Source organism: Pan paniscus, chromosome 20, assembly GCF_029289425.2.
Source record: "Pan paniscus chromosome 20, NHGRI_mPanPan1-v2.0_pri, whole genome shotgun sequence".
In the NCBI taxonomy this organism is placed as follows: Eukaryota; Metazoa; Chordata; class Mammalia; order Primates; family Hominidae; genus Pan; species Pan paniscus.
Genome location: NC_073269.2, coordinates 58,431,357 through 58,445,025, shown reverse-complemented (window position 1 = coordinate 58,445,025; position 13,669 = coordinate 58,431,357). Strand labels below are relative to the sequence as shown.

At 44.0% G+C, this 13,669-nt stretch overlaps 1 protein-coding gene across 5 annotated transcripts in view; it reads right to left on the bottom strand.

Moving 5' to 3' along the window:
* Positions 1–2,815: 2,815 nt before the first annotated feature.
* The window catches only part of LOC129392938 (zinc finger protein 610), a 57,705-nt gene continuing 46,851 nt past the window's right edge, over positions 2,816–13,669 (bottom strand). For 4 of the 5 annotated variants that reach the window (XM_063600574.1, XM_063600576.1, XM_055103823.2 and 1 more), the window contains one exon: positions 2,816–12,917. In XM_063600574.1, the coding sequence (XP_063456644.1) occupies positions 11,281–12,917 (1,637 nt within the window). In that variant the 3' untranslated portion in view covers positions 2,816–11,280. The remainder of the gene's footprint in view (positions 12,918–13,669) is intronic. The other variant, XM_063600575.1, reaches the window with a different exon arrangement.

Below are 13,669 nucleotides of genomic sequence, written 5' to 3'. Positions count from 1 at the left end.
GCTGCAGACAGTGAGGTCACCTGAAGAACTTTTCTTTGATCTGAGTACCAACTTCTCACCTAGGTCACTGGGATCCTGGACTATGGCACTGCTCCAGGCAGGCCTGGTTATCCTGCTTGAGGCAGCAATCCTCTTGAGCCTAGTGAAATGCAACTGGCTGTACCTCAATGATGTTGCCCTGAGATTCCGCCAGTCGAGGTATTACTTCAATCTCCTGAGACCAGCCTCTACCTCCAGATCCAGGGAGGTCAGTGCACATATAAATGGACTAGCTTTATTAAAGGGGATATCTGGGCCAGGCATGGTGGCTCACGCCTGTAATCCCAACACTTTGGGAGGCCGAGGAGGGCAGATCACCTGAGGTTGGGAATTAGAGACCAGCCTGGCTAACATGGTGAAACGAAGTCTCTACTAAAAATACCAAAAAAAAAAAAAAATTTAACCAGGCATGGTGGCACACACCTGTAGTCCCAGCTACTCGAGAGGCTGAGACACAAGAATTGCTTGAATCTGGGAGGTGGAGGTGCAGTAAGCCAAGATTGCGCCACTGCACTCCAGCCTGGGAGACAGAGCGAGACTCCGTCTCAAAAAATATAAAAATAAAAGGGATATCTGGATTGGCGGAGAGACTGCAGGACAGCATTCAAGTGGGGTTGAATTGGCCCAGTTGCATCTGACTTCTCACTTGTAGTTCCCAAGAATGAATATAGAATGTGCTGGAAAAACAACATCCTGAGAGGAAGGGACCGGTGAGAAAAGGACAGGATGTGTTCCAGATCCCCAGAACAGGATCCCCTTTGTTGCTTTAGGCCAACGTGCCATGCATCCCTGGAGCATGAAACCCAGGATGGGCCGCCTTCCAGCCTCCCGCAGCTGTGATGCAAGTTGAACACATACAGAGAGACTGCATCTGCACTGGGTGGTTTTCCTGAGCCTTGGGGAGCAGAATGCATGAATCCCAGGCGTCTGCCGATCTGTATGTAACAAATTCACTTCATGTAACTTACTGTGTGTCCGTGAGATTATCTCTCACTCAACTCAGACACATTGGCAACCCGTGTGCAGTGAACCTGCTTCACAAGCAAGGATGTGGAGAAACTATTTTCGTACATTTTGTGGGAATCTGAAATACTGCGGTCAGTGTGGAAAGCAGTATCATGGGAAACTTCCTCAACTCAAGATCACCTACCAATCCTTACAGAATCAGAATCATCATACAAACTGGTGAAAGCATAGTTTCCCCTAGAGGTTGGGATGAGGGCAAGAATGTCCCCTCTTATCACTACTATTCCACACAATATGAAAGGTTCCAGCCAGTGAAATAAAGGAAAAAGAAATAAAAGTGACAGGCTGGGTGTGGTGTCTGAGGCCTGTAATCACAGTGCTTTGGGAGGCTGAGGAAGGAGGGTGGCCTGAGGACAGGACAAAAAAAATAGTGTACCAACAGAAAATATGTTGGTTGTGCAGGCTAATACCTTTCCCAAAGGAAGGTAGCTGCATCCCTATAACCTGTGTTACTGGATATGTCAAAAGGGAGTTTGCAAATGTGGTCTAGTTAAGGATCTTTAGATAGACATTATCCTGGATTATATGGTCAAAGTGATAGAATCACACGGTTCAATATCAGAAGGGTGCAGGTGGATGCGAAGGGACAGAGACAGTGGTGATGTGTTGAAAATAGAGGGATAAAGAGATTTTTTTCTCACCTTTAAAGATGGAGGAAGTGGACCATGAGTCAAAGGATATAAGTGGCCTCTGGAACTTACAAAGGGTAAGGAAACAAATTCTCCCCTGGAGATTCATGAAGAATCACAGAACTATGGACCCACATTAGATATGTGACTTACAGAATTATAAAAGAATACATTTTTCTTGTTTTAAGCCAATCACTGTGTATAGCAATAGGAAACTGATGAAATGATTTTATGTAGAAAATTCCAAAAAAATCTACAAAAATCTCTAGAACAAGAAAAATGTAAAGGTAGCAAAGTACAAGGTCAACCTACAAAAATATCGTATATTTCATCAGCCAGGCATGGTGGCTCGTGCCTGTAATCCCAGCACTTTGGGAGGCCAAGGCAGGCAGATCACTCAAGCTCAGGAGTTTGAGACCAGGCTGGGTAACATGGTGAAACCCCATCTCTACAAAACACAAAAATGTAACAGGCCATGGTGGCACATGCCTGCAGTGCCAGCTACTGGGGAAGCTGAGGTAGGATGACTTAAGCCTGCAGGGCACAGGTTGCAGTAGCTGAGATTGCCCCACTGCACTCCAGCCAGGATGACAGAGTAAGGCCCTGTCTCAATAATAATAATCATCTTGTGTATTTCTATACACTAGCAATTTACACATGAAACCTGATATTAAAAATAAAGTACTATGTATGATTGCTCCATTAAGAAAAAGGTCAAAGAGGCCGGGTGCAGTGGCTTACGCCTGTAATCCCAGCACTTTGGGAGGCCAAGGCAGGTGGACTACGAGGTCAGGAGATCGAGACCATCCTGGCTAACACGGTGAAACCCCATCTCTACTAAGAAAATACAAAAAAATTAGCCAGGTGTGGTGGCGGGTGCCTGTAGTCCCAGCTACTGGGGAGGCCGAGGCAGGAGAATGGCATGAACTCAGGAGGCGGAGCTTGCAGTGAGCTGAGATCGCGCCACTGCACTCCAGCCTGGGCAACAGAGCGAGACTCTGTCTCAAAAAAAAAAAAAAAAAAAAAGTGGGGGGTCAAAGAAATACATGTGAAACAAAACATTCATAGAACTGTTATGTTACAACTACCAAATGCCGATAAAAGAAATCAAAGACAGCAAATAGAGACATATACCATATACATTTATTGGAAGACTCCATGTAAAACAATATGAATTACACAAATCTGACACATAGGGTTAATACCTTTCCAATTAAGGCATTCTGCAGATACTAACAAGGTTAGCAGTTATGTAGAAAGACAAAAAACCCAAACACCTAAAATAGCTAAAACATCTGACCAACAACAACAAAAGATTGGTATCATTTCATGTGATTTCAAGTCTTCTAATACAATAAAAGTATTTTTTCCCTTTCTCATATTTATAGTAAACCTAGTTTGTACTTGTCATTGTCTCGAAGCAAGAACCTGTCCCAGAAAAAAAAAAAAAAGAAAGAAAATTTCCATTCAAAACTAACAGGATTTAGGCCAGGCATGGTGGCTCACACCTGTAATCCCAGCCCTTTGGGAGGCTGAGGCGGGCAGATCAAATGAGGACAGCAGTTCGAGACCAGCCTGGCCAACTTGGTGAAACCCTCTCTCTACTAAAAATACAGAAATTAGCCAAGGATGGTGGCAGGCACCAGTAATCCCAGCTACTCAGGAGGCTGAGGCAGGAGACTAGCTTAAACCTGGGAGGCAGAGGTTGCAGTGAGCCGAGATTGCGCCACTGTACTCCAGCCTGGGCAACAGAGTGAGACTCTGTCTCAGAAAAGAAAAGAAAAAAAAAACTAACAGGATTTATACTATTGGTTTTCCACAGAATTCTCCCAGTTGCAGAGTTTCCCAAACACTATTTATTAGTGTGGCTTTGCAGGGTGCAGTGGCTCACACCTGTAATCCCACCAGTTTGGGAGGCAGAGGAAGGAGGATGACTTGAGCCCAGGAGTTCCAGGCTGCAGTGAGCTATGATTGCCACTGCACTCCAACCTGGCTAACAGAGCAAGACCCTGTCTCTCAAAAAAAAAAAAAAAAAATATATATATATATATATATATATATATACAGCTTCCACTCTGCCCATCTGAGCTCTTACCTGTGTTCACACCTTTGATCCATTCCCTCCCATCTGGATTTTTTGCTATTTTCCCTTCACTCTCCAGAGTCCAGGGCTCTCTCCTTTGCTCCCACATAGAGATAATACTCAGGTCAGGAAGACAGATTCCTGTTTATAAAAAAAGAGAACCAAGGTGTACTGTGGCACCTTTAAAACTCAAGCCCTGGGCTGGGTGCAGTGGCCCAGGCCTGTAATCCCAGCACTTTGGGATGCCAAGGCAGGCAGATCACTTGAGGTCAGGAGTTCGAGACCAGCCTGGCCAACGTGGCAATATGCTGTCTCTACTAAAAATATAAAAATTAGCCAGGTTTGGTGGCGGACGCCTGTAATCCCAGCTACCTGGGAGTCTGAGGCAGGAGAATCACTTGAACCCGGGAGGTGGCGGTTGCAATGAGCTGAGATAGCACCACTGCACTCTAGCCTGGGTGACAGAGCGAGGCTCCGTCAAAGTGAAAGGAAAGAGAGAGAGAGAGAAAGGGAGGAAGGAAGGAGAGAAAGAGAAAGAAAGTCAGTCTATGGTTTCCAAAACATACTTCTGTTTCCATTAATTTATTAGGAATGCTCTTCCATCTGGCTGTTGATCTGTGTCCTGTGTAACATCCTTTATAACAAATGGTACACCTCAGTAAATTGTTTCTTCAAGTTGTGTAAATCACTCTAGCAATAGCAAATTCTGGGGGCAGTTTTGTGCAACTGAGCCCTCAGCCTCCTGTGAGATCTAATGCTAACTCCCTATAAATGGTGTCAAATTGAGTTCAATTAGAGAACACCCAGTTTTTATCTGATGAAAAATAGCTTGTTGGTGGGAAGTAATCCCCACACATTTTGATGACCGGAGATGAGGCATTCTGTGTTGAGCATTCACTATTGTGTTGATTGTGAGAGTAGAAAAAACACTTTGGTTTTTCCTCCTATCTTATACACTCACCCACACCCTACCCCATCCCAGAAGTGAAGATAGTGACCCACACCTGAATGAGTCAAGTCACTGCCGTCTGGCAGAATAAGGACAGCAAATGGAAGCTAACCTCTGATACCAAGAATTATGAAATGCACATGCCTTATAGACAGTTTTCCAATTCTCATCTTCATCTGTATATTTTAAACAAATGTGATGTTTATTATAGAGAAATTAATCATAATATCCAATCAATTCATCATTCATCTGGACTGAGTGTCCCCCTCTTTCCTCATTACTGTGTGTTTCTCTACCTACCTCTCATTCTCACCTTCTTTTCCTAGCTTTTTTTTCTCTTTATTTTTCCCCTAGGATTCTCCTCATTTCAAGCCCTTCTTCCTTCTCCTGCTCTTCCCTCTATTCCTTCTCTTCCACTTGTTCTGCTCCTTTCTCACTTCTTTCACCTCTTATTCTTCTTTCTGCCCAATATTTGTCTCCAATTTTCATATAGTTCTGCCTCTTTCTTCCCCCCGTCTCTGCTGCCCCCTAGCTTCCCCTGTTAAATCCCCTCTTCCCTGCTATATCCACCTGTCCCCTCTGGCATCCCCAGATCCCAGTTCTCCCCAGGCTGTGGTTCTCCCTGTGCTCTCCTTGTCACCGGCTGCCCCTCTTGCTCTCCCAGCACCATGCTGCTCTGTCTGCCCTGGCTCCAAATCCCTCCTTCTCTCCCCAACTCTCCATCTGAGGAGCCTCCCCTTTTCTGCTCCTCTCCCTATCTTGCTGAACTTTATCTCTCTAGAAACCCAGTTTTTCTCTAAATTTCTCTAGTTGCTTTTCTCCCCCTGCTCCTTTCTCAGCATCTTCATGCACTGTCTCTGCAAATCCCTCATCCACCATCTACTTTGCCATCTGTTTTGTTTTGTTTTTTGTTTTTTGAGATGGAGTTTTGCTCGTCGCCCAGGCTGGAGTGCAATGGTGCGATCTTGGCTCACCGCAACCTCCGCCTCCCGGGTAAAAGCGATTCTCCTGCCTCAGTCTCCAGAGTAGCTGGGATTACAGGCATTCGCCACCATGCTTGGCTAATTTTGTATTTTTTAGAGACAGGGTTTCTCCATGTTGGTCAGGCTGGTCTCAAACTCCTGACCTCAGGTGATCTGCCCGCCTCAGCCTCCCAAAGTGCTGGAATTACAGGCGTGAGCCATTGCACCCAGCTGCCGTCTGTTTATGGGTCTCCTTCATTCTTCTTTCCCATTTCACCATTTTTCTATTTCCTCTCCTCCACACATTCATAGGGAGGGGACTGCAGTCAGATCCCCACCTCAAGAGCACATTTTCTGTGGGATGGAATTTGGGACAAGAGAAACCTTAACGTCCTGAGATAGAAGTCACGTCCCCACACTCGATATCAGGAGAAGGGGAGGCCTGGGGAGCAGAAGGGCCCCCGATCAAGGAGGAAAAAGGCAGGAGAAAGTCAGGAGAGGGGCAGGGTCTGCAGGATCCCAGGACCAGGAAGAGTTCACGGCCTCCCTGGGACTGGGGCTGCATCGCTGCGCTCCAGGAGCCGACGAGGGAGCGGAGCGGATGGGAAGCGCCCAGGGCGGGAATCAACCTTGCGGTGAGGACTTTAAAAAAGGTGCGGGCCAGTGCAGGGGACACTGAAGGACTTGAGGCAGGAAAACTCCGCGATAAGAGCTGTCTATATGGCCCTGTGGCAGAAGCACGGGCGACACGACCCCATGGAACTGGGTCCATTAAACCTCTGTCTTCATAAATTACCCAGTCTCGGGTATTTCTTTATTAGCAGCGTGAGAACAGACTAATACAGTAAATTGGTAATGGTATAGAGTGGGGTGCTGCTATAAGGATACCTCAAAATGTGGAAGCAAATTTGGAACTGGGTAACAGGCAAAGGCTGGAACAGTTTGAAGGGCTCAAAAGAAGACAGGAAGATGTGGGAAAGTTTGGAGCTTCGTAGAAAATGGTTGTTGAATGGTTCTGACCAAAAAGTCCAGGCTGAAGGTGGTCTCAGATGGAGATGAGGAACTTTATTGGAACTGGAGCAGAGGTGAGCTGCAGGGGCGGAGCCCTCATGGAGAACCTCTGCTAGAGCAGTGCAGAAGTAAAATGTGGGGTTGGAGCCCCCACACAGACTACTCACTACTCGCCTAGTGCAGCTGTGAGAAAAGGGCCACCCTCCTATAGACCCCAGAATGGTAGATTCACCGACAGCTTGCACCATGTGCCTGGAAAAGTAGCAGACACAACACCAGCCTGTGAAAGCAGCCAGGAGAGGAGCTGTACCCTGCAAAGTCACAGGGGCAGAGATGGGTTCCCTGCAAGACCATTGGAACCAACCTCTTGCATAAGTGTGACCTGGATGTGAGACACGGAGTCAAAAGAGATCATTTTGGAGCTTTAAGATTTGACTGCCCTGCTGGATTTCAGACTGGCATGGGGCCTGTGACCTGTTTTGGCCAATTTCTCCCATTTGGAACGGGCATTATTTACCCAATACCTGTGCCTCCATTGTACCTAGGAAATAACTTAACTTGCTTTTTATTTTACTGGCTTATAAACAGAAGAGACTTGCTTGTCTCAGATGAAACTTTGGACTGTGGACTTTTGAGTTAATGCTGAAATAAGTTAAGACTTTAGGGGACTGTTGGGGAGGCATGATTGGTTTTGAAATGTGAGGACATGAGATTTGGGAGGGACCAGGGGCAAAATGATATGGTTTGGCTGTGTCCCCACCAAATCTCATCTTGAATTGCAGCTCCCATGATCCCCACATGTGGGAGGGACCCGGTGGGAGGTAACTGAATCATGGGGGTGGGATTTTCCTGTGCTGTTCTCATGATAGTGAATAAATCTCATGAGACCTTATGGTTTTATAAAGGGCAGTTTCCCTGCACGGGCTCTCTCTTGCCTGCCACCATGTAAGACATGCATTTGCTCCTCCTTCACCTTCTGCCATGATTGTGAGGTCTCTCTAGCCCTGTGGAACTGTGAGTCCATTAAACTTCTTTTTCTTTATAAATTACCTAGTCTCGGGTATGTCTGTATTAGCAGCATGAGAACAGACTAATACAACATCCCAGGCTGCTCACCTATCCCTCTTCTCCAATTTGGACCAGCTGGGGAAGTCCATCCTGCTTTCCCTAGAAAGCCTCATGTAAATGTTTATGTAGTAAACATTTGCAGACCATACCAGTGTATGGCATCATCATTCTCAATATCTAACACAAACTTCAGGTGGACTTCAAACAAATTCCAGTACAGCAGTCAAAAGTTCAAATTATTGGTCAAGCATGGTGGCTCACACCTGTAATCTCAGTACTTTGGGATGCTGAGGCAGGTGGATCACGAGGTCAAGAGATCAAGACCATCCCAGCCAACATGGTGAAACCCCGTCTCTATTAAAAATACAAAAATTAGCTGGGCATGGTGGTGCAGGCTTGTAGTCCCAGGTACTCATGAGGCTGAGGCAGCCGTTTGAACCCAGGAGGCAGAGGTTGCCATGAGCTGAGATTGCACCACTGCACTCCAGCGTGGTGACAGAGTGAGACTCTGCCTCAAAAAAAAAAAAAAAAAAAGTTCAAATTGCCAAAAATGTTATAAGGGGAAGTATATGAAGTTTCTAGTTAATCTACAAAAGCAAAACAAATTCCCATTCTGTGTGACCATTCTTAAAATTTGTGGGCCAGGCGCAGTGGCTCACACCTGTAATCCCCGCACTGTGGGAGTCCAAGGCGGGTGGATCATGAGGTCAGGAGTTTGAGACCAGCCTAGCCAATATGGTGAAACCCTGTCTCTACTAAAAATACAAAAATTAGCCGGGCGTGGTGGTGCGCGCCTGTAGTCACAGTTACTTGGGAGGCTGAAGCAGAAGAATTGCTTCAACCTGGGTGGTGGAGGTTGCAGTGAGCCGAGATCGTGCCACTGCACTCCAGCCTGGGCGACAGAGTGAGACTGTCTCAAAAAAAAAAAAAAGAAAATTTATGAACATTAATATTTTCCACTTACGTCACTGAGCACTACTAGGAAAAAAAAAAAAGACATGCACTACTAGGAAAAAAAAGACATTGTGGTACAGTATTTTCACTCTTATTAACATACTTTCTTTCATTTAATAGTATTTGTCGCCAGGCGCAGTGGCTCGCGCCTGTAATCCTAGCACTTTGGGAGGCCGAGGCAGGCAGATTGCCTGAGTTCAGGAGTTCGAGAACAGCCTGGGCAACATGGTGAAACCCCGTCTCTAATAAAATACAAAAAATTAGCTGGGCGTGGCAGCGTGCGCCTGTAGTCCCAGCTACTAGGGAAGCTGAAGCAGGAGAATTGCTTGAACCCGGGAGGCGGAGGTTGCAGTGAGCCGAGATCGTGCCACTGCACTCCAGCCTGGGTGACAGAGCAAGACACTGTCTCAAAAAAAAAAAAAAAAATAGTATTTGTCATATATTTGTATTTTTGCTTCATAAAAATTAAGGTGCATGCCATGAGTCTTCCTTGGCACACAATAGGCACGTAGAAATATAATGAACAGTGAATGTTTCATGGACTTTTGAGGGTGTAGGCTGAAGTGGCACAGAAAGAATAACTCAAGTATTAAGTATGATTAGTGTAAATTATACTTACCCAAGGATATGCACCACAAGTGTGTGCATATGTTGATTTCACACACACACAAAATTGTTCTGGATGCGTCAACCTTAATGGTGCATTTTTTTAAAATGCCTATTTTACACTAAAGTTAGAGTGATTAGACACATATCACTGCTACATAACTCAGTGTGAAGACAAAACCAAACTGCAGAGTATTTACTATTAATGTTGCATTACTGTGCAGTATATTCTTCTAAGGGGGGACTAAAACAATTGGTAGAAATGATGTGATTCATTCATACTTAGGAAAATTTTAATTAAAGCATGAGAACTATGTACATTCTAAATCAAACAGTTGGAAATTATGCCAACAGTTAAATGTAAATGCTACTCAAGAACATGGCATACTGGTAGTTTAAATTCTCTAATCAACTGTTCTCTCTTCCATTTGAAAAATGACCACTATGTATTTTTTTTTTTTTTGAGACAGAGTTTTGCTCGTCACCCAGGCAGGAGTGCAATGGTGCGATCTTGGCTCACTGCAACCTCTGCCTCCCGGGTTCAAGCGATTCGCCTGCCTCAGCCTCCCGAGTAGCTGGGATTACAAGCATCTACCACCACGCTCAGCTAATTTTTGTATTTTTAGTAGGGATGGGGTTTGGAGATATTGACCAGGCTGGTCTCAAACTCCTGACCTCAAGTGATCCACCCACCTTGCCTCCCAAAGTGCTGGGATTACAGGTGTGAGCCACCGCGCCCAGCCAAAAATGACTACTTTTTAATCATTCTTGCCTAAACAGTGATTGCTATGCAGTCCAAGTGCCCACCATCTCCCTTGCATGATTTCTATAGATATGCTCTATTTCATGGCTAGTTGGTAGAGCACAGAAGCACTGTGCCATTCTGTCAGGAAAAAAGTGCTCAGCAACAGTATGATGATTGCCATCATCATTTTATATGATTCCTCCCCACCTCCATGCTCTCTAAATCAGACAATAATAAGAAAACGCACTGTTCTTCTTCCTCGGGAAACTGATAGAAATGATTCTCAGCTAATGAAGTCATCCCTGTCATCATACTGCTTCTTTTTGTTTTTTTGTTTTTTTTTTTTAAGACGGAGTCTCACTCTGTCCCCCAGGCTGGAGTGCAGTGGCGTGATAGCTCACTGCAAGCTCCACCTCCCAGGTTCACACCATTCTCCTGCCTCAGCCTCCCGAGTAGCTGGGACTACAGGCAGCTGCCACCATGCCTGGCTAATTTTTTGTATTTTTAGTAGAGATGGGGTTTCACCGTGTTAGCCAGGATGGTCTTGATCTCCTAACCTCGTGATCCGCCCGCCTCGGCCTCCCAAAAGTACTGGGATTACAGGCGGGAGCCACCGCGCCCAGCATCCTACTGATTCTTTTCAAGAGACCACAGTGAAAGGTCTGTAAAGAAGTCACATGAAGTGATTTCAGAGTTGAGGATGAAAGTCATAAAATGTAAAGTAGCCTTTTCAAAAAACCCCATATAATTAGGTTTTTTAATTGCCTAAATATAACTGACCATTTCCACATGCCCTTGGACCTTTGACATGCATCACATCATGAGATTCAACGTATTTGGAGCTGTGACTTTTCTGCAGCATGCAGTATCATAAATATTGGAGAACTAGAGACTGAATTATCGCTTGTGTAAATCTTATCATGTTCCATAGTAATGGTCCTTGAATAATAGCCTCAGCATACATAATCCATCTGTATGGTTTCATCCAAGATGTATGTTTTGATATCTAGTCATTTGGCAGGCCTCAAGAGACCTGATTCACATACATTGCTATGATTTCTTTTTAGTATGGAATCTCTGATGTTGATTAATGCTAGAACTTAGCATGAAGAGTTTGCCATACTCAGTTTGTAAGAACTCTCTCATGAATGAATTCTCTCATGCTGTGCAAGGTGTGAATTATTACTAAAGATCTTACCACACACATTTCATCTGTACGGTTTCTCTCCAGTATGGATTCTGTGATGATTTGCCAGGTTTGAATTTCGAATGAAGTCCTTACCACATTCATGACATCTGTACGGTTTCTCCCCAGTATGAATTCTCTCATGTTTTTTTAGGTATAACTTGTGGCTGAAGACCTTGCCACATTCATTGCATTTGTAAGGCTTCTCTCCAGTATGAATTTGCCTATGTCGTGCAAGGTGTGAATTGTGACTAAAGACTTTGTCACATTCACTGCATTTGTAAGGTTTCTCTCCAGTATGGATTCTGTGATGATTTGCAAGGTTTGAATTTCGAGTGAAGTCCTTGCCACATTCATTACATCTGTAAGGTTTCTCTCCAGTATGAAATCTCTGATGATTGCTTAGGGATAATCTATGCCTGAAGACCTTGGCACATTCTTTACATTTGTAAGGTTTCGCTCCAGTGTGAATTAGTAGATGGGCAGTAAGGCCTGAACAGTCTCTAAATGCTTTGCCACATTCATTACATTTGTAAGGTTTCTCTCCAGTGTGAACTCTTTGATGTCGTGTAAGGCACGGAAGTCGACTAAATACCTTGCCACAGTCACTGCATTTGTAAGGTTTCTCTCCAGTATGTATTCTCTGATGTTGTGCAAGGTGTGAATTGTAACTGAAGACTTTGCCACATTGATTACATTTGTAAGGTTGCTCTCCCGTGTGCATTCTATGATGATTGGTTAGACAAAACTTGTGCCTGAAGACCTTGCCACATTCTTTACATTCATAAGGTTTCTCTCCAGTATGGATTCTTTGATGTCTGGTAAGGTGTGCATTTCGATTGAAGACCTTGCCACATTTATTACATTTGTAAAGTTTCTCTCCAGTGTGAATTACAAGATGAGCAGTAAGGCCTGAACCCCCTGAAAATGCTTTGCCACATTCCTTACATTTGTAAGGTTTCTCTCCACTATGAATTTTCTGATGTCGTGCAAGGTGTGCATTTCTATTGAAGACCTTGCCACACTCATTACATTTGTAAGGTTTCTCTCCAGTGTGGATTCTGTGATGATTTGCAAGGTGAGAATTTTGAGTGAAGACTTTGCCACACTCATGACATTTGTAAGGTTTCTCTCCAGTATGGATTCTCTGATGTCGTGCAAGGAGTGAAATTCGATTGAAGAGCTTGCCACATTCATGACACTTGTAAGGCTTCTCTCCAGTATGAATTCTTTGATGTTGTACAAGGTTTGAACTGTTACTGAAGACCTTGTCACATTCATTACATTTGTAAGGGTTATCTGCAGTGTGGATTACTTGATGGTTAGCAAGGCTTGAAGACACTCTAAAGGCTTTGCCATGCTCATTACATTCACAAGGTTTTTCCCTTATTTGTGCTTTTTGTTCTTGTGGGAGAAATGGAGAATCATCAAAATCATTTCTGTATTTATTTAAAATGTGGGATTTGACACTAGAATAAATTTTTTGAAGTGGTGAAACTAAGGAATTGTTGTTGATAGGTTTTTCGACATGTTTACATCCAGAAATATTCCTTTCAGCTTGAAATAGCTGCAGTTCACTCAGATGTAACTGAAAGGTTAATCCAAGTTGATTTTTAAGAGACTTGTTTCTGGCATTGCTTCCCAATTTAGAGCTGCTCTCTAAAAAAGAAAGAAAAAAGTGGAACTTCATCCCATGACAATGGCATGTTCAGTGTCTGACAGAGAGACTAGATTCTGCCTCACCTGACTCAGACATGGAAAGGAATATCAGCATACTGTGTGTATCATGCTGGCAGTGCAGAAAACAAAAGGGACGGAAGGATGCACTGGAGCAGTGGGGAACCTGCAGGAGTCAGGTGGATTATGGGTGAGTTTGAGAGAGATTATGAGCAGAGAAATACAACAGAAATTGAAAGCTTTTGAGAAAAAGCAGGGATGAGCCTCTTAAGGAAAATCAGAACTTTTAGAGCAGCTGTATAGTCATTAGTAATAGTACTTGCACATGCCAGAAAAAAACACATCCCCAGAAAAGGAGTGGCTGTTCCTATACCCTTTATAGCAGGCTAATTAGTAAAGGTATCCTCCTGCACAACTCTTACACAAAATAACTGGGAGAAGTGGTTGCTTTACCAAACCTAAACCAAAAATTACGAGGCCTACAAAAGGACAGGGAAATATGACTAAAATTATGATCAATCAATCAATCTCCACAAAACAAGCCTAAAAATAGGCAGCCCTCTGAATTACTTGACAAGTATTTAAAGCAACTGCCTTAAGATGCTTAATGAGCTAAAAAAGATAACAGAGACAGATAACTAAATAAAATCAGGCAAACATTACATGAAAAGAAAAAGAATACCAATCACAGGAGAAACTACTAAAACCAAAAGAACAGAAATTCTGGAGCTTAA